General features: G+C 41.6%; 1 protein-coding gene across 1 annotated transcript in view; it reads left to right on the top strand.

Annotated features, from left to right (window-relative positions):
• ADCY8 (adenylate cyclase 8) overlaps positions 1–25557 on the top strand; it is a 183028-nt gene that overhangs the window by 36984 nt on the left and 120487 nt on the right. The window contains exon 2 of the mRNA XM_039527353.1: positions 8419–8568. Within this exon, the coding sequence (XP_039383287.1) occupies positions 8419–8568 (150 nt within the window). The remainder of the gene's footprint in view (positions 1–8418; positions 8569–25557) is intronic.

The raw sequence follows: 25557 nt of genomic DNA, 5'->3' as shown, positions 1-25557 counted from the left end.
AGTGACTCTCAACTAGAGTTGGTTGAACTATTCATTATGAAGAATGTTTGTCACCTATCTACCCCCCTCTTGTTGGTTAGCTAATCACTAACCCACTGATTCTCGTAATCTTCATAACGCATTCATAAATATTCACCAGAAACTTTGAATCAATCATTTTCAGATGATGGGCTCCTTGGAGAGTGTTCTCCTTGATTATGAGCTATTCATTTATTGCTTATCCTCCCTGCTTGGATGACTGAGTCTTTTCAAACAAGAGAATAATGAATAGCAAAAAAGCAAACACATGTTCTGGTTGGAAATTTTGGATGCAACATTCCTCATGCTAAAACTTTCAGGATTCACAAACTTTTCTGTTCGGACCTGCCAGTTGTTCAAATAATGGATTACACTGCCCTGCAAATGAAGTCAAATCGAAGCAATTGCTTTTATTTGCAGATATAGCCACAAGTCAGTGTGGTGACTCTTGGATCAGCTCTGTTTTCAGTAGCTAGAAACTACTTTCCCACCTGTGCCGTTTTGAAGTTTCTTCTTCTTTCTGAACCATTGATTCACTCTCTCTCACTCTCTCTCTCTTCAGATCAGCCCCTCCTCTATCTTTTGCTTGTGGTTGTGATTAATTCAGCTCTAACCCACAAACCTACTGGCATACCCCACTGTCCTATTAATGAATGTTCCCTTTTTCCATTCTCTTTATTTACTGTAGTTCCTTCTTTGACTAACACTTCCTCCAACTGTGTTTGAATTGCTCTTCGGCTGAGATCTGCTGCTCCCAAATATATTCCAAATGTTATCGGGTTTCATTTCCTTTAACAAAGCACTTTGAGATACTCTGCCTGACAGGCACCAGACAAAAATGAATTGAATTGAATCACTGTCCACTTTCACAGCTAAACTTACCTTGTGTGTTTGACTTGGCTTGCTCACATTGCATTGCCTTTATTTTTATATTGACTTTGTAAAGTGCCCCCGAGGTGCCTGCGGGAAGGACATTTTATAAATGTAAATTTCATTTGATTTGACAAGAGACTTCTTTGTGAATCAAGCTCTTAATTATCTCCTGAGTGATAGAGGGCTGTTAGATTTATAGGAAGTAGAGATATGGGGAGTAAAAATTAGAACAGCAGTTCTAGTTACCTGTGGATACTTTAGCATAACCTTCCGTATTTATCCACCCTTGTTATGAGACTCTCACCCAGTGGAAGTAGCTCTGATTTTGCAGTAATGATGTCTCCCCAACCATTGCGTTGATGGACACTTTCTTGTTTGCAGTTATATAATATCTAATATGCAGATCTCCCCGTAGCATAATTTTACATCTACCAGCACTGTACATGGCTTTTTATGTCACTTTATAGCCCAGCTGCATCTGTTTATCCAAAGGCTGTGGGAGACACAAGAAGGGTTAAGGGACTCTTAACTGATCTGAAATGGTTTTCTTTTTCTTAACCCTCTCATTCCTACTGTGTTGGCATCTATTGTCTCCAGTACAGTAGAAAGGACATGGTGTGGTCCACAGCTTATAAAATCACAATTTGACTTTGGCATATGGCCAGGCTATTCAGTGGAAATCTCACAGGCCTTTTGGTACCAGCCATGTTGTGTGGGTGGTAGAGGTGCTAACAGCGAAAGACTCAAGTCTTTTTTACAAGACCCAGATTCTTCCACCCTTACATTGAGAAGTACCTTACTCTGCAAGTGGTTCTGTTGGTTTCAGTCAGGCTACTCTGTGTAAGGATGGCAGAAAGTGGCTCCAGCTAAATAAGTCATTCCTTCACCTGTAACTTGTTTTCTTTAATGCCCTTTGTCCAAAATTAGACCGTGCAGTCATTGTACCTAATTGAAGGCCAGTCTACCGCCCATATTCTCTGAGCAGTTCCACTGAAGTTGGTGGAACTAGTTATGAACTTAAGTATCAGTGAATAAGGGGCCAGAAGTGGCCCTACCAGAACATACAGTTAATCTACCAAAAACTGGACTAACTGTACTCTGCAAATCTGGAAGATGCTTGTCTGTGTAAGGTAAATTGGCCAACCCTTTTTAGAATGTGTATGTTGGGGACGAATGGGATTGAATACCAGGTTTCCAAATAAAGTTGATTCTTGATGTACTGAGGGATCAGTATTAGAGCTGGTCAAAAATTTTCCGTTGAAACTGTGTTTTGATGGAAAATTGGGGGGTTGATTAAATGAAATTTCATGTGGAAAATGTCTGCTCTCTGGATATTTTCAGGTTTTTCACTGAAAAACCAAACACCTGAAAGTCAAATATTTCATTTGAAAACCAAAATATTTTTGATTCTGAAATGCTGAATGTGATGCCTCATAAAGGTTATAGTTTGTGTGCCTCATGCCCTGTTCTCTGCAGCTCTGAGATGTAGTATCCCAGTGTCACAATGTTAGGGAAGTTAGAACCAGATTCTGTTAGCCTTCCTTCTTGAGTAGTTGCATTGGCTTCAGTGGGTTTCAATGATCAAGGGTTTCAGGAGTTTCTGGCTCTTAGGAAATACTGTCATCTCAAAAAAAGGAAAATAATATATCCTTTATTGCAAAGTGTCCAACATCTACTTTGTTTGACTGTACATTTCCCTGCATACGCTAGAGAGAGAGTCCAGTTACGAGAGACAAACAAGACAAACTTGGAAAAGAAAACGAACACATTATCCAAGCATTTGAGGATTTAAATTCCATTGTAGCATACATAAAGCAGTCAGTCAGAGTTTAAAGCAAAAGTGAAAGCAGTAGCAGATCCAGGAGGAAGCCCTCTGCAAAATCCAAATCTCTCCCATGATGGTCGTTACCCTCTATTCTATTTAAATCTATCCATTAATTATCATTAACAACACATTACCTCATTAATATACATAAAGTAACATTAAGAGGACATGTGTCGCGTGTAGGAATCTGCTTGTGTAACACTAATGGGAGTGGCAGAGCTCCCTGCACACTGCACTGCGGGCAATTTTATTTTCAATAGTTCCCGCTCCCTTGTGCCACCTGAATGTTGCTAGAGGATCAGAATCTTGCAGCTGAGAATTGCCCTGGCAGAGACAACTCCTACAACAACTGGTTCCCTGGCCACCAAGAGAGTGCAAGTTGGGAGAGGGAGGGACTGTAACAGAATTGGAACTGGGCTGTATTAATTTATGATTACCCTCGGTTATTGGGATTTTCACTGTATGTGTAATGATCTTGGGGTTCATTAGATAAACCAGTGAATGAGACAGGAATAAAACTTTAATAAAACAAACTGCAGAGCTTCTGTAGTGAGCTGTTGCACCCGGCCATGTGGTGTTCCCGACCCCTGCCTCCAGGGCACATCTCCAAATTCCTATGTTCATAATACTGTCCCTTATCAGGGAGTATCTCCAGATTACAATTTTATACAAACAGCTAATAACTCTCTTATAACACATGCATTAAATTCTCAACCCATGTAGTACATTTCCATAAACCCATCAACTACCTTGAAAGGAGAGGTTACTAGCATATCACTGTAGCATGGTCTTTACCGCTCACTTTCCTCAATTACCCCTTCTCCAGGTGGGTTAGCAAGTCCATGAGTCTTTTAGGATGTTTAATCTCCCGCACTAATCTTCTCAGTATCAGCCTTTCATTAGAGTGTGAGTTGTTCTGTTGTTCCTTGACAGTTTCTCTTTTGTGCACTGACAATAAAGGATCAGTCAGATGGGAAATGCCAGAGTCCACATCTACTGTCAAAGTGTTGGAACTTTCTGGGATTCCTTGTAAATCCCTTTGATTATGTCGAAATGTGTCTCCCTGGTCCATCCGGATTATATAAAACCTTGGATGCAGCTGTTCTTTAATGGTACTCTTTGGCCCCATGTATTAGAGGTGTGATTCCTAAGGCACAGTCTATCACCTGGGTTAAGAGATGGGAGACTTCGGGCCCTTTGTCAAAATAATATTTCTGTTTCCACTTCAGATTTTCTTTCATCTTCCGTATGAGTTCATTGTTTCAGCAAGTTATCAGTAACTGGTAAAATTAGATCTCATCCTTCTTCCCACTAACAGCTGAGCTGGAGAAAAGCCATTCTCCAGGGGTGTACTTCAGTAAACCAGTAATGTTTTATACAAATCACCCCCACTGTCAAAAGTCTTTTTCACAAGATTCTTGACTGTCCATATAGACCTTTCCACAAGACTTTTTGATTGGGGGTAATTTGGATTTGATGTTTTGTGATGAAAATCCCAGTCTATGGCAAATTGCCTAAACTTTGCACTGGAAAAAATGTGGCACATTATCACTAAAGACTTCATCTGGAATTCCACATCTAGAGAAGATTCCCTTCATGCCAGCCATCACTAGGGTGACCAGATGTCCCCATTTTATAGGGACAGTCCCGGTGTTTGGGTCTTTTTCTTATAAAGGCTTCTATTACCCCTGACCCCGTCCTGATTTTTCACACTTGCTGTCTGGTCACCAGGGACGGCTCCAGGCATCAGCGCAGCAAGCGTGTGCCTGGGGCGGCAAGCCGCGGGGGGCTTCGTGCCGGTCGCCATGAGGGCGGGAGTCAGGCAGCCTTCGGTGACATGACTGTGGGAGATCCACTGGTCCCGCGGCTTCAGCGGTAATTCGGTGGCGGGTATGCAGAAGGCGCGGGACCGGGAGATCACCCGCAGAAACGCTGCTGAATCCGTGCCGCCAAGGCCGCCTGACTGCCGTACTTGGGGCGGCAAAAAGCATAGACCTGCCCCTGCTGGTCGCCCTAGCTATCACTGACTTACTATTAGTACTATGCAGTATGCAAATTTATGGATACAGAGAATAATAATCTGTGACTATTAAATAATCCTTTGATTGCCAGGTAAACAAGTCAGTGCTGACCTTCTCCTAAGAGCTTTGTGGAGCAGGATGCACTTGACTTTTCTGCATTTGGTAGCTACAGCATTTTGCTAAATGATTTCTCTCCCCCTCCCCATTTATAGTTTCCCAAAGCCATCACAGTTTGGGGCCATGCTGTGATCCATCTGTGCTCAGTCTTCCCCCTCACAGTGGAATTCATAGTGAGTGGTTCCACTCTTTGATTTGACCTATTCTGGCTATATTCTTTTGTACTTAGAACATGGGTAACTACTTCTGGTGAATTTAATTCTTTGGCTTGTGCTTTCACAGTTTCTGCATATCTGGAGAGCTTTTTCTAAAGTTAAGTCTCCTTCACAGAGCCATTTCTCTCTTAACACATTGTCTTTAATGCCACAAATGTTTCTCTCTGACCAGAGACTCTGTCAGCTCACTAAAGTCACAGGTTTTACTGAGTGTCCTTTATTCTGTGACATATTGATCAATGGTGTTATCAGTTGTTTGCATGCACGTAAAAAAATGTTTCTCTCTCAAAGATTTCATTCCTTTTTGGCATGCAATGTTCCTCAAATTTAGTCAGTCAGTATTTTATTTAACTTCATGCTTCCACCTTCTTCAAACTTAAAATTGTTATAAACATCCAGTGCTTTCTCCCCAGCAACATGCAAAAAGATAGATGATTTCACTTTATAATTTTTCTCCTCTGCCCCATGACAGTTAAATATAATTCAAATCTCTGTTTGAATTTTTTCCAGTTCTCTGCAACATTGCCTGACAATTGCACCCAGGAAAGAGGTTGCAACACATCCATTTTTGTCTTTTTTCCCTGCTTTCTTAAGCTAGTCAAGCTACTACTGTGCTCACCAAATACATGCAAAAACCTCCATGCCTGGTGCTCCACATGCTTCTCTGGTGCTTCCCTTTGTCTCTGTTTTTAGTTGCAAACATAGGAGTTAACTTCAAAACGACTGCAGTTTCCTTCTCATTCAGCACTTCCGACACCATGTAACCATCTTTGGGTTCATTAAATAACAAACCAGTGAATGAGAAAGGAACAAAACTTGAATAAAACAAACTGGAGAGCTTCTGTAGTGAGCTGCTGCACCCAGCCATGTGGTGTTCCCAACCCCTGCCTCCAGGGCACGTCTCCAAAATCCTATGATCATAATACTGGCCCTTATGAGGAAGCATCTCAAAACTGAAATCTTCCACAAACATATCTCTACAGTATGGATCCATCGGTTTAGTTTAATAGGGGGGCTATAAGGAAAAACAAAGAGGAAGGTAAAGGAATGGCTCAGGATAAACACTTCTCCACAACCAATTAAGGGATGTTAAGAGATAATGACAAGATGGGAATATATATGGGAACAAGAGGATTAAAGGACTATAGCAGTTTAAAGAGGGACACGCTCTCAAGAAAAGGGGGAAGTTATTTGGGTAAACTAGATGAAAACACAGGCACCTGTTACGGGTGACTGAAAAACGTAGGCCTGCCTAGGTTACCATCAGGGGATTATAGAATCATAGAAATGTAGAGCTGGACGGGACCTCAAGAGGTAACTAATCCAGCCCCCTATGCTGAGGAAGGACCAAGTAAACCTAGACCATCCCTGACAAGTGTTTGTCTAACTTGTTCTTAAAAACCTCTACAACCTCCCTTGGAAGCGTAGTGCATTGCTTAACTATCTTTATAGTTAGAAAGTTTTTCCTAATATCTAACCTAAATCTCCCTTGCTGCAGATTAAGCACATTACTTCTTGTCCTGCATCCAGTGGACACGGAGAACAACTCTTCACCATCCTCTTTATAAGAGCCCTTAACATATTTGAAGACCATTATCAGGTCTGTCTCCCCCTCCCCCACACAGTCTTTTTTTTTTTCAAGACATGCCCAGTTTTTTTAACCATCCTTCATCTGTCATGTTTTCTTATCATTTTTGTTGCTCTCCTCTGGACTCTCTCCAATTTGTTCACATCTTCCTTAAGTGTGGCTTCTAAAACTGGACATAGTATTCCACCTCTGGTCTCAGCAGTGCTGAGGAGAATGTTACAATTACCTGCTTACTTACAACACTCCTGTTAATATACCCCAGAGAGATAATAGCCATTCTCAACTACAACACATGGTTGATTCATATTCAGTTTGTTATCCAGTATGCCCCCCAGATCCTCTTCAGCAGTACCACTGCCTACCCAATTATTCCACATTTTGTAATGGTGCATTTGATTTTTCCTTCCTAAGGGTTTGTCTACAGTGGCAATTTACAGCGCTGCAACTTTCGCGCTCAGGGCTGTGAAAAAACACACTCCTGAGCACAACAAGTTTCAGCGTTGTAAAGCGCCAGTGTAGACAGTGCACCAGCGCTGGGGGCCGCACTCATAGCTATGCCCCTCGTGGAGGTGGGTTTTTTAGAGCGCTGGGATAGCTCTCTGCCAGTGCTCTGCCGCGACCACACAAGCCACGTTAAAGCACTGCCACGGCAGCACTTTAGCATTGCCAGTGTAGACTAGACTTAAGTGAAATATTTTGCACTTTTCTTTATTGAATTTCATCTTGTTGATTTCAGACCAAATCTCCTTTTTTTCAAGGTCATTTCAAATTCTAATCCTGTCCTTCAAGGTGCTCTGAATCCCTTCCAGTTTGGTGTTATCCTCAAATTTTATAAGCATACTCTGTTCTCCATTATCCAAGTCATTAATGAAACTATTGAATAGGACCAGACCTACGAGTTTGGTTTGTGAAGGTCTGGGGGAAAGTGAGACAACAAGCAGAATCGGTGATTTTGTAAATTATGCTCACAGGGCAAAATCTCCAGCTAGTGTAAATCAGCATAGCTCAGTTAAAGACAAATTCATAGCAGCTGAGGCACTACTCCATAAAGTTTATTTTAGCTTGGGGCATGCCTGGAGGGGAGAAAAGGAAGAATCTGGGATGCTCCTTCTTCCACTAGCACAAAGTGTGTAGTTCGCAGTTATAGGAGAAAAGAATGTTTTCTTAGCTTTTTTATATGGGAGGGATGAAGTGATACCTCTGTTTATACCACAGCCATGTTGCAAGTATTTGTTTATGCTTTGGGTTTGTGGTTTGGGTTTTGTGTTATTCAGAAATATGCGTGCCAGTTCGTTGTCATCAGCTGATAATGAGGTTGTTTCGAGTGTCAATAATACTAATACAGTAACAACAATAATTCATAATTAAATGGATACACTGCCCTTTTGTCGTTCTTTTTTATGTGGCTCACTTCTCACACCAAGAAAGGAAGCGCATCACAAAGCTGCTTTTACAGACAGGGCTATAGAAAAATAAATTCTGAATTGTGTTTGTAACCACACTTGACTAGCGCCTTGTGAGTCAGCTCTTGGATGCATCATTCATGGTTCAACCAGAGTTTATTGCATACTTCTTCCTGCAGGCAGAGTGTGTTTCATATGTTTGACACCTTTAATTAAGATCCAAGAGACTTTTTTCTGCTAACTTTCTTATCTGTTTAGTTTTACAGCCTACATGACTTTTAAGCAGTCTTTTTCCTTTTTAAATGGATATTTTTGTCTCAGTCGTCTGATCAAAGTCCTGTTTTCTTGTCTATTTCAGATAGCGGCTCAGGCAGTGTTATTTATGTGTATGAATACAGCAGGAATCTTCATTAGCTACCTATCAGACAGAGCTCAGCGCCAAGCCTTCTTAGAGACCCGAAGATGCGTAGAAGCAAGACTGAGGCTAGAGACGGAAAACCAGAGACAGGTATCCAGAGAAATTCTGCTACTGTCATATAAATTGGAGCTCATACATTGCTAGGACCAGAGCCTCCTCTTATTTACATGCTTGTAACCTCTTGATGTGAATGGATTTATACTGGTTAAGTGAGGATCATGCTCTATCATTTGCTGTATTTTTCTGACATGACATCTCAAAGGCTTTCATCATGAAATCTCTTCCTTGCCTCATTTGTGCAGAGGAGCCTACTCTATCTGACATCCTTCTCCTGCTCCACCCCTCACTCTGCCTCCTGGGTGTATCAGTTAAACTCACTTTGCACCCACCAAGGGATAAATCAATGCCATTATTCTGCATTGCCATTTAAACTAGTTTTAGGACTAATGTGCATTCAACATATAAATTATGTTGCCATTTAATTCACTAATGAAATTAGCCTAATGATTTTATTATGTATGAAAATGTTTTTTTTCATATTTTCTTCCCTTTTTGCCAAACTTACATTAAGAGATCCAGAAGTTGTGCAATGTTCTTGACATTCATCTCTGCAGAATCCTGCCTAGGATTACTGTACATCTGGGTTTTCCGAGACATTGCTTCTTTTTTGGGAAAATCAAACGATTAATCTCAGTTCAGTTAGACACAGATCGGAATATTTTGTTTAGTTGAACTGACTCAAAATGTTTCAAATCAGTTAATATCAAACTGCATTTCTCATCATGGCATATTGCCTCAAGGGAACTCTCCCATGGCTTTGACTCCCTGCAGGACTACATCACTCATAATGCAACTCAGGGTAGGTCCATACTTACCTGCCGGGTCGATGCGGAGAGTTCGACTTCTCGGAGTCCGAACTATCGCGTCTAATCTAGACACGATAGTTCGAACTCCGGACGCGCTCCCGTCGACTCTGGAACTCCACCACCACGAACGGCGGTGGCGGAGTCAACGGGGGAGCCGCAGACTTCGATCCCGCGGCATCAGAATGGGTAAGTCAGTCGAACTAAGGTAGTTCGACTTCAGCTACGCTATTCACGTAGCTGAAGTCGCCTACCTTAGTTCGACCCCCTCCCCCCAGTGTAGACCAGGCCTCAGATTCAAGTCTGACCAAGCTTAGTGCTGCTTCATTGGAGTCACATGACTGCTGGTGCATGATGGGAGATGTAGTTTGTCCAGGGAGCCTGGCCCATGTTGGAGAGTGGTGAACAATAACTCTCAGGAGGCACTGCTCCACAACTGGGAAATGCAATTTAATGTTGAAGTTTCTCAAAACAAAATAGGCCGGGTCAGTTTAAAAACCAGACTGAAACATTCTGATTTCAAGAATGTCAAAATATTGTGCTTTGACTGAAAGTGTCAAAACAAAATATTTCAATATTTCTGAATCAAATCTTTTGGAATATTTTCTTCCATGAAAAATTTTGAGATTTCAGCTTTTTGTCTCAAGCTGGGATAAACACAAATGTTGAAATACTGGAATTTCCTGTGTGATGGAAATTCTGCCTTTTGCTCAGCCCTGCCCTGTTGATACATGCTTTTTTCTTTGATTTCTGAGAATTTAAGGTCATTTTAAGTTGGAGATGTGTACAGAGGTGAAGCAAAGGACTGCACTAAATATGTAACAAAAAATAACTGCCATAATTTACCATATTAGTATGTTCTCTACTTTAGCTGTCATCAGAATTATCCAATAAGTCCCTCATTAGCATAGAAAACTCTTGATTTACGAGGGCCGTAAGCCCCGTTTATACTGCATTTGGTTTTATTTCCCCCCATTCACGTAAACTGGTTAAAGATATGCATATCTTTGTGGTATGTTAGCCACGCTTAACTCTTCTGGTTTCCTGTAACCCTAGGGTTCCCTTTCATCGGAGTGAATGGGGTGATTAAAAGGGAGATATTTTTAGTTGAAATTCTGCTCCCTTCTGTTCAATTCTTTGCCACCAAACTCCCTCCCTCATTTAAAAAATCTCTGTCCTCCCACTCCCTATACCATGGGGTAAACTGTTCTTTGAGAAACATAAAGCCACCCTGATTCAGAATAAAAATGTCATTATTAAACATAGATTTCATGTTCAGTAGATACACAGTACACTGTGGATCAGATTCTCTTCTGTGCTGTCAGCTGGGCAACATAGTGGATTGGAGCACACCGGGATCCCACGATGTCTCCTTGATTCCATGGGTTGATCTGCACTGGTCCCAAGTAAGTTAGAGCAGCCTAGGAACTACTGGATACTACTCCAGATGGCAATGGCCCCCAAGGAACCTTAGAACAGCTGGAGATTGCTAGAGTACAGTAAACTCTGGCTGTGTCTCTCCCCTTCTCCTTCCGATGGGTAAAATGCAGGGGGTGATGCTGGTGCCAGCTGCATAGGAATGCAGTAGAAAAGCTGGTGTTCTATTGTTCACAAAAAGCAGCATGATCTAGAGCTTTGAACAAGGGACTGACTGCTTGTAAATTTTGAGTTCTAATCTTGATTCTGATATTGACTTGCTGCATGGCCTTGGGCACGTCATCTATCTTTCTCTTTGTTTCCCCATCTGTAAAATGGGGATTATAGTGCGTATTTACCACACAGACATTAAGGGGCTGGTCCTACAAACACTTGTAATTATTTGTTCTTTGTATTACTGTAGTGCCTTGGAGCCCTGGTCATAGACCAGGACCTCATTGTGCTAGGTGCTGTACAATTACAGAACAAGAAGACAGGTGCATGCCTCAGAGAGCTGACAATCTAAGTTTAAGACAAGAGACCACAGGTGGATACAGACAGACAGATGGGAGAGTACAAGGAAACAATGAGACAACATTAGCCAGCATGATACAGATGGCATAAAGCCATTAAATGTTTTGGTGGTGTTTGGGGGATTTTGCATTGATCCTCTAATAAACACCTGCAGAACTATTAGAATACAAATGTTACACTCATGTTTTAATGGACGAATGCAGGTCTAGATAAATTCCACACAAAAATCTTGCCATTTCCCCTGCAAAAACAGTTTTGCTTATTTCATTTGACTTTGCTAATCCTAGCTTGTTTTTATGGAATGTGGTGCGAATTCAAGGTGAAACTATCAAAACGATGCTTCCCTCTTCCCCCCACCCCCCCGACACACACTGTGGGTTTTTTTGGAGGTGATTCCATTTTTTCCATGCAGTTCTGAGCTGAAATTGGACAGTTAAATGTGGTAGCATCTGCTGCATATTATGTAATTCTTCTTATTCTACAGCAACTCTTATTCTCCTTGTCATTGGTATTTTTCATTATAGTGTGGGTCCCTTGCTTTTTTTTAATTGTTATCATTGGTTTTCTCAGCTGGGCACCATATTGTTCCGGAGCACTAACATTGGCCAAATTCTATTCTCAGGTACATGGGTGTATACTTGGAGTAACTCCACTGATCCATTGCTCATAGCAAGATACATTAGCATAAATTCTAGACTCGTGATAAATTTACCTACTGCAAAGAAAGCAAATAACTATGGAAATGCAGAGTTTTATATATAGGATTATGGGTAAATTTTCAAAAGCCCCTAAGTGACTTAAGAGCATATTTTCAAAAGTGACTTAATCATTTAGGAGCATAAATCCCATTGACTTTCACTGAGACTTCAGGTAAAATTTGCAATAAGAACATAAAAATGGCCATACTTGGTTGACCAGTGGTCCATCTAGCCCAGTATCCTGTCTTCCGATAGTGGGTAATGCTAGGTGCTTCAGAGGGTATGAACAGAAGAGGGCAATTATTGAGTAATGCATCCCCTATTGTCCAGTCCCAGTATCTGGCAGTCAGTGGCTTAGGGACACCCAATGCATGAGGTTGCATCCCTGACCATCTTGTCTACTAGCCATTGACAGACCTATCCTCCATGAACTTAACTAGTTCTCTTTTTTTGAACCCGGTTATATTTTTGGACTTCACAGCATCTTGTGGCAACAAGTTCCACAGGTTGACTGTGTGTTGTGTGAAAAAAATACTTCCTTTTGTTTGTTTTAAACCTCCTGCTTATTAATTCCATCGGGTGATCCCTGGTTCCTTTGTTATATAAAGGGGTAAATAACACTTCCTTATTCACTTTCTCCACACCAGATTTTATAGACTTCTATCATATCTCCCCTTAGTCATCTCTTTTCCAAGCTGTTTAGTCCCAGTCTTTTTAATCTTTCATCATATGGAAGCTGTTTCATAGCCCTAATCATTTTTGTTGCCCTTCTCTGTACCCTTTCCAATTCTAATATATCTTTTTTGAGGTGGGATAACCAGAACTGCATGCAGTTATCAAGGTGTGTGTGTACCATAGATTATGTAGTGACATTATGATATTTACAATCTTGTTATCGATCCCTTTCCTAATGGTTTCTAACATTCTGTTATCTTTTTTGACTGTCACGGCACATGGAGTGGATGTTTTCAGAGAACTATCCAAAATGACTCAAAGATCTCTTTCTTGAGTGGTAACAGCTAATTTAGACCCAATCATTTTGTATGTATAGTTGGGATTCTGTTTTCCAGTGTTCATTATTTGGCAATTATCAACATTGGATTACATCTGACATTTTGTTGCCCAGTCACCCAGTTTTGTGAGATCCAGTTGTAACTCTTCACAGTCTTCTTTGGACTTAACTATCTTCAGAAATTTTGTATCATCTGCAGACTTTGTCACCTCACTGTTTACCCCTTTTCTCAGATCATTAATGAATATTTTGAACAGCTGTGGTCCCAGTACAGGCCTGTGGAAAACCTATTTACCTCTCTCCCCTGTAAACACTGACCATTTATTCTTATTCTTTGTTTCATGTCTTTTTACCAATTATTGATCCATGGGAGGACCTTCCCCCTCTTATATCATAACTGCTTGTTTTGCCTAAGAACCTTTGTTGAAGGACCTTGTCAAAGGCTCTCTGAAAGTCCAAGTACACTATATCCACTGGATCACCCTTGTCCACATGCTTGTTGACCCCCTCAAAGAATTCCAATAGATTGGTGCATCATAATTTCCCTTTACAAAATCCATGTTGATTCTTCCCAAACAAATCATGTTCATCTATGTGTCTGACAATTCTATTCTTTACTATAGTTTCAACCAATTTTCCTGGTACTGAAGTTAGACTTACCAACCTGTAATTGCCAGGATCACATCTGGAGACTTTTAAAAAATTGGCATTGCATTAGCTATCCTTCTATCATCTGGTACAGAGGCCAATTTAAGCAATAGTTTACATATCACAATTAATAGTGCTGCAATTTCATAGCTGAGTCCCTTCAGAACTCTTGGGTGAGTACCAACAGTCCTGGTGACTTGTTACTGTTTAATTTATCAGTTTGTTCAAAAACCTCCTGTACTGACACCTCAATCTGTGAGAGTTCCTCAGATTTGTTACCTAAAAAGAATGGCTTATGTGTGTAAATCTCACTCACGTAATCAGCCATGAAGTGCGATTCAAAGAATTCATCTAGCTTCTCCACAATGGCCTTGTCTTCATTGAGTGCTCCTTTAGCGCCTTTATTGTCCAGTGGCCCCATTGGTTGTTTGGCAGGCTTCCTGCTTCTGATGTACCTTTTTTTTTTTTTTTTTGCTGTTAGTTTTTATGTCTTTTCAAGTTCTTTTTTGGCCTGCCTAATTATGACTTGCCAGAGTTTATGTTCCTTTCAATAGCATCTAAGTGACTTAGGAACTCAAGTCTGTTTCACAAAAGTTCCTAAGTCACTAAAGGCCAGATTTGTAAATGTACGTAGGTGCGTAAAGATGCAAATAGCTGCCTAGTGGAATTTTCAAAAGGGCCGAGGCGCCTTACTCTCATTGGGAATTGGGCATCTAGGTGCTTTTGAAAATCTGACTGGGCACCTATCTACATCTTTAGGCACCTAAATATCTTTAAAAATCTGACCCTTACCCTATACCAGATATGTGGATGGCAGTAGAGTTAAGTAGGGTGAATTTTTGCCACAGTTAATTGTGAGTGATATTGTGATGAGTCAGTAGCATACTTCCTTGGCATTATTTCTATCTGTTTGATAAACCACAAGAAACCAGGTCAACATGTGACAGTGAAATCCAAAGAAGAGGCTGTGGCCATACTTTTCCCATTTTCACGTAGAAATCAAATTTGAGTTTGCAACTTGGTTTTGGTTAAGATCTAAAACCTTTGACAGCTGGACTGAAAAAGTGAAACATCACTAGTGAAGACTCCCGAATAGGAATATTGAATATGGAAAAAACAAAAGATGAGGTAGTGGAGGTAACACAGCTGAGACAACTTGTTGTGAAGCAGTGGGGCAAGTGGATTTTAACTCTTACCAATATGCTTAGGTGACTTATGGGAGGGACACAAAGGGGACACCAGCTAAAGGGGAGTACATGACCTCCCTGTGTGCTCCTCACGTTCCCACCTGTGACTCCTCCCCACCCCCATCCCAGGGCCCCCACGCTCTCCCCATCTCCTCCCCATCCCACGTTACCTGGGCGGGGGCTTTGTCCTCCCGCTGCGCCGGATACTAATTTCAGTGGATACCGATTTCTGAACTGCAGGGCTCTCCTGGGAACCGCAGTGGCGAAAGGAGCAGGACTGTACTGCCCCCAGTCCCACCTCCGGCCCTGTCCTCCAGCGGGGCTGTACAGACCCCGGACAGGAGATGCAGCTACATGGAAGGGCTGGGGGCAGGGCTGGGGGCTGGTCCAGCCATGCCAGAGGAGCTGCCGGCGTGGGGCTGCCTGGCAGCCCCAGGTTCTGCTCCTTTCGCCTCTCCGGTTCCCGGGAGATCTTGACGGTGTTCAGTGGATACAGAATATGGCTTTCCGGTACAGCATACTGGCAATACATGTCTTAATGGTACAGCGAATCTGACCATACTGGCTTACTTGCACCACAGTTGTGAAGGCAATTGTATGTAGCAGGTTGATGATACTGGCCAGCATGTTAATTCATCCATGGAATGGTGAAACACACTCATCCACCTGGGCCTGAAAACTATGGATGTTTCAGACCACAAAAATGCTAATATTAAAATACAGCCCCCCCCATGTATAAACAAAGCATATCTTGTCAGCCAGATTTTCAGTGGATGTAAACCATCACAGCTCCATTGACTTCACTGATTTACACAAGATGAGCATCTGGCCCAGTAAGTTACTTTAAGCATTACAAAAAGATTTATGACCAGTGCTCCACTTATCTTGTCAACAGAATATTTAAAGACCAACATAGAGTGTTTTTTCTTTCTTACTTGGTGTTACCTCAAAGACAGAATAGATAATTCTGCTTTCATTATGGCAAGGCAATGAAAATGAATTGTGGGATATATACTTGAATATATACTACACAATTTTCAAAAATAATCATAACACAGATATGTAGTTTGCCTTAGTGCTAAGGTTTTGTATACTTGCTACCAGGGCAGAGTAGAAAGCTTCACTGAGATGAAAATGAAATTTGTTCTTTATTTAGCCTCTGTTCCTAACTTGCAAATGAACCATATAATAAACACACACATACATACTGGGGTAATGTCCCTATGATTATCGCATTAATGATACTCTTTTATCTTCCTTACCTTCTCTTTATCTAGTAATTGATCTCCACTGGAAACTTGTCAGATAAAATCAATCTTTAAATAGCTCTATTTAAAAATAAACAAATCTCCCAGAGAATTGTGCCCTTTCCTTCCAAAACAATTTGCTGGTCTGAAAACTGCCATTGTGAAGGGTGGATAAAATTCAGATGTGCACTAGTGCAAACTCTCATGACTCAAGTCTGGAAATAGACATCGTAGAAGGGGAGACTTCCTTCTTCCAAATAAGGCACAGCTCTCAAAATAAAACCTCAACATTACAACATTATTATATGTAGAAAATCTATTTTAGTTAACCTTTGCAGGTCACTACAGTGTGTTAGTTAAAGTTTTCTTCTCCACCCAAGATCTATGTAGTTAGACTCATTTTATTAAGCAAGGCTGGCTTTCTTGGTGGAGTGATATGGGACCTGATCCAAAATCCAACAGAGTCACTGGAAAGAATCCCATTGACATTAATGGGCTTTCAATCAGGCTCATGAAGAAGTGTGCCAATAAAAAGTTTAAAAAAACCTTTCTAGTCCAGTGGTTCCCAAACTTGTTCTGCCGCTTGTACAGGGAAAGCCCCTGGCAGGCCGGCCCAGTTTGTTTACCTGCCGCGTCCACAGGTTCAGCCGATCGTGGCTCCCAGTGGTTTGCTGCTCCAGGCCAATGGGAGTTGCTGGAAGCGGCGGCCAGTACATCCCTCGGCCCACGCTGCTTCCCACAGCTCCCATTGGCCTGGAGCAGCGAACCACAGCCACTGGGAGCCACAATCTGCTGAACCTGCAGGGCATCGCAGGTAAACAAATGGGCCTGGACGGTCAGGGGCTTTCCAACAAGCGGCAGAACAAGTTTGGGAACCACTACTCTAAAATATTTTTCTCTGAAATGTGTGATGCAGGCAGAATGCATGATGGTGTCTTGTGGCATAAGAACTCTATGGGCACTTGTTTGAGATGACCAGCTTAACCTACAATGTGTCTCTTGGGCCTGGTCTACACGGGGGATGGTGGGGAGGAGGAATTGATCTAAGTTACACAACTTCAGCTACGAGAATAGCATAGCTGAAGTCAATTTATCTTAGATCGACTTAGACTGACTTACTTTGCATCCTCATGGCACGGGATTGATGGTTGCCACTCCCCCATCGGCTCCGCTTCTTGCCCTGGTGGAGTTCTGAAGTTGACGGGGAGCACTTATGGCGATCAATGTATCGCGTCTAGATGAGACGCAATACATCGATCCCCAATAGATCGATCACTACCTGCCGATCCGGCAGGTAGTGTAGGCATACCCTTGAATATGTATGTTTACTCTCATGATAAGTATTTGTTACTCTCCTCACTGTGGCTGGTTCTGAATGATTTATACAATGTAAACTCCCTACCCAGTGCCAAGATAGCCACCCATGGGGCTATACAATTACTGCTGTGCTGGGACTGATGATATTTGGCTTAGACTCAGTCAGAAAAATTCATCAGGTCTAGAAACCTGAAGAAGAAAAGGAAAGAAAAAACGCTTTGGGTCATAATTCACCACTATGTTCTGCCAGTTCCAATGGAGCTATCCCAGGGGAAAAAGGGAGTAAGGCAGCAGGGAGACAGACCCTTTGTTGTTAGCTTCTTTGTTTTTTGGGTAGATAATCTGCCTCCATCGCATCAGCCAGACTTTTAGAAAACAGCTCTTTTTGACGCTTGCATTATTGTCCTGAGGTGTACCCACAGAGGGTTGGGGTCTTCTATGTATAGATGTAGTCTGCACAAGCAAAAGGGGGTGTTTCAGTCACCTCCACAGACCTTCTACTCCACTGCTCTGGACCACATGGAGGTCTCATTGTGCATTTGAGCACATGGTGGGGGAGGGGTTGGAGACGGGATGGGTCGAAGGAAGAAGCAGTTGGTCAAGGTGCAGCTGGTAAATACACACTGCCCTACTCTGGTCCCATGTGTTGTCAACTGTGGCATGAGTGTGTGTCCTCTCTGCATGCTGTCCCAGCTCTGTGCAGGTAGGTGGTTCAGCAGACCTCGATAGAACTGCCCAGAAAGACCACAGCCTCCGTTCACTGATGAAGGTGCTCAGCCAGGTTTATTGCTGATAAAGTATGGTAATAGCACCCCATAGATTCTACAGAGAGACTAATATATGTATGCCCGTGACAACGGACCAGCCCAGTCAGTGGTGAGACTTTCCACTGCCCCTTAGGCCAGATAGAGAGTTGAGGCAAGGTACCCCAATATTTGAAGACTGAGACAACCAACTTACATGTTTCGTGACATGTTTGTTACCTCCCCTTGTACCTTTCTCCTGATGTTTCAGGCAAGACGTCCCTATTCATCACTTCTGTCAAACCATCCTATCTTGTGCTAGGCTGGGATGTGCTTGTTCTAGCCTGCTGGAACGTGTTTACATATTCAATGTATTTTGGCAATGTTAGCAGTGCCTCTGCCAAGTTCATGTACTGGACACTGAACGTAGAGGCATTTGCTTTAATACCTTGCCTGACATTGGTTCACAGCCTCCGGTTCAGGCCTCAGGCCTTGCCCAGGCCTAATGCTCTAGGCTCTGTTGACTATACCATGCAGATTACTCAGCAGCCTGCTGGTCTTCTATCTGTTCTGGGGAGGCTGTTAGGGTGCCAGGGGTAGCTGTGACCCATGAGAGTGCCTGGTCATGTGGCTCCAATGGGAGCTGGGGGCAAGTGTGCCAGGGGTTACAGCCAGTATGGCGATCCCTGGGGATCTGGCAGGTTGTGGAAAGGGACGCCCTTTTCAGGGTCTCTTTTACTCACCCACCCAAAACGCTACTTGTTCAGGGTGAGTGGAATTTTGCTGGGCTGTCCAAATCTACTTCTTATCTACCTGCTGATACTGTACTGGTAAAGAAACCTTGTCCAGGGCTAGAGGAGGGTTAGAAATATCAAAGGATTAGTTCTAACCATTTGTCCCCCACACGCTCTCACACCATCTGTTGTCTCAATGGAACAACCATCTGTAATCTCCCCCCAAATCTCTCTTCTCCTGTTAACAGTTTACCAATATAGAAACTAAACAGTGTGCTAGTTACACATAGTAGTGGCACATTGCCTGTCCATATGGAGAGCTGAATGTCTACCTTGTTTTGCTTAGTCTGGGCTGGGAAAGGGATCCAGGATTCGATGGAAAGCTGACGCCATGATTAAGAAGCAAGTTCCTTCTTTCTGCTTTCCATTTATTTCCCTAACCTCTCCAGTTTCAGGAGTATTTTTTCTTGCTCCCCCTCAGCAATCTCAGTCTAATTTTTTTTCCATTTGCTTTAATAAAGCTCTCTGTAGACTGATGAGCTCTGAATTTTTGTTTTTAAAGAAGCTTACATGTCATGCAGGTTTTATCAAGCTCTTACAGCTCTAGTTTTTAATCAACAGTCAGTATTTACAACTTTTAAAATAAGAGCAGATTGGGTTGGGATTGGAAAGGATATTTTAAGAAGGTTATATGGTCTAAAGTCATCTTTTTTAATATGGATACTAAGAATATAAAAATCCCTCTATACTGGTATGAGGATAAAGTTCAGATTGGTGACAAAATATTCACAGAGACTTCATATTTCATTGCAGAAATGGTCTAGAAAGTATCATAAATAAAAATTCCAATCACAGTTATTTGGGACTTGTTTTAAAGGGTGGATGTTAACCCCCTTATAAAGTTTCTCTGTAGTAAGCCTTTGATCCGGGTTTGTTTATAATTAAATAGAAATGAAAGACCAGTTATTTCTCTATGAAGGAATTTCAGGAAAATTCTTAAGCTTAAGCTGCCAGAGTTTTCTTGCAATTATTAGAATATAAGAACATAAGAACGGCCATACTGGATCAAAGTAATGGTCCATCTAGCCCAGTATCCTGTCTTCTGACAGTGACCAATGCCAGATACTTCACAGGTAATGAACAGAAAAGGCAATCACTGAATGATCCATCCCTGTTGTCCACTCCCAGCTTTTGGCAAAAAGACACTTAGGGACACACAGCGCATGGGGTTGCATCTCTGATCATCTTGGCTAATAGCCATTGATGGACCTATCCTCGAGAAACTTATCTAATTCTTTTGTGAACCCTGTTATAGTTTGATCTTCACAAAATCCTCTGGCAATAAGTTCCACAGGTGGACTGTGTGTTGTGTGAAGAAGTACTTCCTTTTTGTTTTAAACCTGCTGCCTATTAATTTCATTGCATGACCCTTGGTTCTCGTGTTATGTGAAGGGATAAATAACACTTCCTTATTCACTTTCTCCTCACTATTCATGAGCTTATAGACCTCTATCATATCCTCCCTTACTCATCTCTTTTCCAAGCTGAACAGTCCCAGCCTTTTTAATCTTTCATCATATGGAAGCTATTCCATCCCCTTAATCATTTTGTTGCCCTTCTCTGTACCTATTCCAATTCTAATATATGTTTTTTGAGGTGGGATGATCAGAACAGCTGCATAATAAGCAGATGTTTTCAGAGAACTATCCAAAATGACTCCAAGATCTCTTTCTTGAGTGGTAACAATTAATTTAGACCCCATCATTTTTTATGTGTAGTTGGCATTTATGTTTTCCAGTGTGCATTACTTTGCATTTATCAACATTGAATGTCATCTGCCATTTTGTTGCCCAGTCACCCAGTTTTGTGAGATCCCGTTCTAACTCTTCGCAGTCTGCTTTGGGCTTAACTCTCTTGAATAATTTTGTATCATCTGCAAATTTGCCACCTTACAGTCTACCACTTTTTCCATATGTTCAACCACCCTGGTCCCAGTACAGACTCCTCGGCGACACCACTATTTACCTCTCACCATTCTCAAAACTGACCATTTATTCCTACTCTTTCTTTTCTGTCTTTTAAACAGTTACTGGTCCCTGAGAGGAACTTCACTATCATCCCATGACTGCTTACTTTGCTTAGGGGCCTTTGGTGAGGAATCTTGTCAAAGGCTTTCTGAAAGTCTAAGTACACTATATCCACTGGAGGATCACCATTGATCATATGCTTGTTGATCCCCTCAAAGAATTCTAGTAGATTGATGAGGCATGATTTTCCTTTACAAAAACCACGTTGACTCTTTCCCAACAAATTATGTTCATCTATGTGTCTGACAATTCTGTTCTTTACTATAGTTTCAACCAGTTTGACCGGTACTGAAGTCAGGCTTACTGGCCTGAAATTGCTGGGATCACCTCTGTAGCCCTTTTTAAAAAATTGGCTTCACATTAGCTATCTTCCAGTCATCTGGTACAGAAGCTGATTTAAATGATAAGTTACAAACCAGTTAGTAGTTCTGCAATTTCACATTTGAGTTCCTTCAGAACTCTTGGGTGAATGCCATCTGGTCCTGATGACTTATTTTTATTTTACATATCAATTTGTTCCACAACCTCCTCTATTGACACCTGAATCTGGGGACAGTTCCCCAGATTTGTTACCTAAAAAGAATGGCTCAGGTGTGGGAATCTCCCTCACATCCTCTGCAGATGGATGCATGGAATTTATTTAGCTTCTTCGCAGCAGGCTTGTCTTCCTTGAGTGCTGCTTTGGTATGTTGATCATCCAGTGGCCCCACTAGATTGTTTGGCAAGCTTCCTGATGCTGATGTACTTAGAAAAAAATTACCATTAGTTTTTGTGTCTTTTGCTAGTTGCTTTTCAGATTCTGTTTTGGCCTGTCTAATTATACTTTTACACTTCACTTCTGTTGCTCCTTTCTATTTTCCTCAGTAAGAGTTGACTTCCAATTTTTAAAGGATGTCTTTTTGTCTTTAACTGACTCCTTTATCTTATTGTTTAGCCCTGGCTGTATTTTTTTGACATGTTCCCATTTTGGAGGAGTGGTGGTGGTGGTTGTTATTGTTGTTTTGGGATATACATTTAGTTTGAGCCTCTCTTATGGTGTTTTTAAATAGTTTCTATGCAGCTTGCAGATATTTCACTTTTGGGACTATACATTTTAATCCTCATATTTGTGTAGATCCTCTTTCTGAAGTTAAACGCTATCGTGATGGGCTTCTTTGGTGTCTGCCCCCCCACCCCCGGATGTTAAATTTAATCATATTATGGTTGTGATTACCACATGGTTCAGCTACATTCACTTCTTAGACCAGATCCTGTGCTCCACTTAGGACTAAATCAAGAATTGCCTCTCCTCCTGTGGGTTCCCGTCCTGAGGTGACATATACCCAGTTAATATGGGGATAGTTGAAATCTTCCATTATTATTGAGTTTTCTATTTTTTATTGCCTCTCTAATCTCCTAGAGCAGGGGTCGGCAACCTTTCAGTAGTGGTGTGCCGAGTCTTCATTTATTCACTCTAATTTAAGGTTTAGCGTGCCAGTAATGCATTTTAATGTTTTTAGAAGGTCTCTTTCTATAAGTCTATAATATATAACTAAACTATCATTGTATGTAAAGTAAATAAAGTTTTTAAAATGTTTAAGAAGCTTCATTTAAAATTAAATTAAAATGCAGAGCCCCCCAGACCAGTGGCCAGGACCTGGGCAATGTAAGTGCCACTGAAAATCAGCTTGCGTGCCGCCTTCGGCATATGTGCCACAGGTTGCCTACCCCTGTCCTAGAGCATTTCACAGTCTCATCACCATCCTCATCAGGTGGTCGGTAGTATATCCCTGCTGCTATATTATTATCATTGAACTATGGCATTACTATCCATTGAGATTCTATGGTACAGTTTGATTCATTTAAGATTTTTACTATATTTGACTCACTGCTTTCTTTTACATGTAGTGCCATTCCCCCACCAGCACAACCTACTCTATCATTCCTGTATATATTATACCCCAGTATTAACATATCCCATTGATGATCATCATTCCACCAAGTTTCTGTGATGCCTAGTACATCAATATCCTCATTTTAACACCAGGCACTCAAGCGCATCCATCTTAGTATGTAGACTTCTAGCATTTGTATATAAGCACTTATAAAATGTGTCACTTTGAACTGTCTGCCATTATGTGATGTAATTGAATGGGACTCGTTTTCATTTGACTGTTTCTCATCAGACCCTACCTGTATTTGATCATCTTCCATCCTCTCCTCCTTACTAGGACATAGAGAATCCTCATTAATAGATCCTCCCTTAAGGAGTGTCTCTGTCTGAACCATGTGCTCCTATGCACATGTTGACTTTCCCCCAGCCCACAGTTTAAAAAAACTCCTCTACCATCTTTTTTAATTTTACATGCCAGCAATCTGGTTTTGTTTTGGTTTAGGTGGAGCCCATTGCATTGTGGAGGAGAACTTTAGCCCCCAATATGGTTAGAGCTGGGTGAATAAGACTTTTTGAGTTACTAGCAATTCTGAAAAATCAGGAGAAGGGGGAAGTAGCTTCTGATCAAACCCAAAATGATTTTTTTGAAGTTTTTGGCAAACCAAAAAGTTGAAAAAATTGTTTTAGTCAAATGAGACATTTATTTCAATTTTAAGCATTTATAAATGTTTCTGATTGCTTTTAAAATAAAATTAAAGAAAATGTTGATACAAAAAGTCATGTTGAATTGAAAAATCAAAATGTTTTTCTTTGAAAACGTCAAAATTAAATGTTTAATTTAAAAACATTATTTTTAAACGACTGAAACAATTCGGTGAAATTGACGCAATTCACAAAATGTTTCTTGTGTTGCCAAATCTGCATTTTTTGCTGATAAAGTTTACTGTGAAAAATTTCTAGTTGGATTAGGCAGGGCATTTCAGCCCTCCAGATCTGAAGAACTTCAGACACCCAGGTAGGACAGCCTAATGCCTCTGCACAGTTCCCCAGGCCTTTCTCTTACAGTGGCACATTTTCCTTAGGACCCATGATCTCATAATGTCCTTTGTGGCTGCTGCACTCACGTTTCCACTCTGAGGCTTAAGGAGAATCACTCAGTGGATAGGCCAACAACTTAAATGGCAGACTGGGCCAGCGTTATATTGTGCTTCGCAAGCCTTGTACACTTGTGCCATAGGGGGCGACCCTCTTCCCCCTAGCCCTGGTCCCTTCTGACCCATGAAACCAAAACCTTGATGTTCACATGTATTGAAGCTTCTTTAGAAACCAAGGAACTTGTCACAGAGCTGATGTTCCCGTCTTCCTGTCCTCTACCCCAGAAATGTCTGACATTTCCACTTGCAATAGCCAAGGGAATACTTTGGCCATAAGATTTCAGATCCTGTTTCTCCTGGCTCTGCTCAGCTGCACCATTGGCCCTTTCTGATGACATCTAGTCCTTCCTCACAGCAGCATCCATAGCTCCTCCCTTCAAACAGAGATTTAAGACAAGGGCTGGAATCAATAGTTAAAAGGCCTTAGTTACCTCCCATGCCCATTGTAAATGAGGAGTAACTCCACTGAGGCCAGTGGCAAGTGAACAACCAGTGCAAGTGAAATGCAATTGGTAAAATCAACAGACTGGTTATGGCTTCAGTGTATGCAAGCTTTCCCTACCTGAGTTCTGTTGGTGAGCAAGAAGACATAATACTCACACTTTAAATAGTTTCAGAATTGTTTATTATAATCTGTATGTTTTGTCACCTCTCGAACACTTGTTCAAACCTAGCACAGGTCAATAATGAGCAGGACTGATTACTGTCTGATGGGTGTTTGGTGGTCTTTGACTTTCGTCATCTCAGTTCACTGCCAAATACACAGGTATCTAATTAAAAATAATAATAATTAAATAAACGACTATCACAGCTGAGAATGACTAGTTGCAGTAGAGAGGCCATGGATGGAAAGGGCATGGAGATGGAAATGTTCTCACAGCCTGATGGGGATGAAAGACTTTGACCAGGCAGTCTGCATTTCTACTGGCTATGGTTAAATAGAGGATCCCAGGCTCACAGTCATCATTCTAGTACCTTTTGTGAATTCTAAATACACCTGAGTTGGCTGCATGAAGATTCTTCCAGAAGGGTGAAGGTGACTGACTATGCATCCTGAAAAACATCACAATTCATAGAGAATCTGTGAAGTAGGGGTACTGCTTAGATTACCTGGCCCTTGTTAACTGTGAACAGTAAAAGTTTTCTGGAGACCCATACCAGGCTAGTCAAAGGCAAGTCAATAACTATATCACCATTAGAATAATTCAAGATATCATAAAACTTTAGGCCAAGATTTTCAAATGGGGCTAGTGATTTTGGCTGCCTCCATTTTTAGGTACCCACCTTGAAACACTGTAAAGGGGCCTGATATTCAAAGGATGGTGTTGCATGATGCTCTACCCACAATTGGTCTGGCGCCTCCTCCTGGTTGCTTTGTGGATTAACTGTCAAGGTAGATGTCCTCTTCCGTGGTTTTCATGCCATCACTCTGTCTCTTCTTCTGGTCTGCAGCTCCTTTCTCGCTCCCTGTGAGGGGCAGGTGTTTGTTGATGCCATTGTGTTTTAGGTCTTCTGAGTCTTTTCCATCCTGCTTTCATTGGATTAAAGTTGAACATGATTCTCACA

Source organism: Mauremys reevesii, linkage group 2 (genome assembly GCF_016161935.1).
Source record: "Mauremys reevesii isolate NIE-2019 linkage group 2, ASM1616193v1, whole genome shotgun sequence".
Lineage (NCBI taxonomy): Eukaryota > Metazoa > Chordata > Testudines > Geoemydidae > Mauremys > Mauremys reevesii.
The sequence above is the reverse complement of the archived record's forward strand: the minus strand, read 5'-3'. Positions and strand labels throughout refer to the sequence as shown.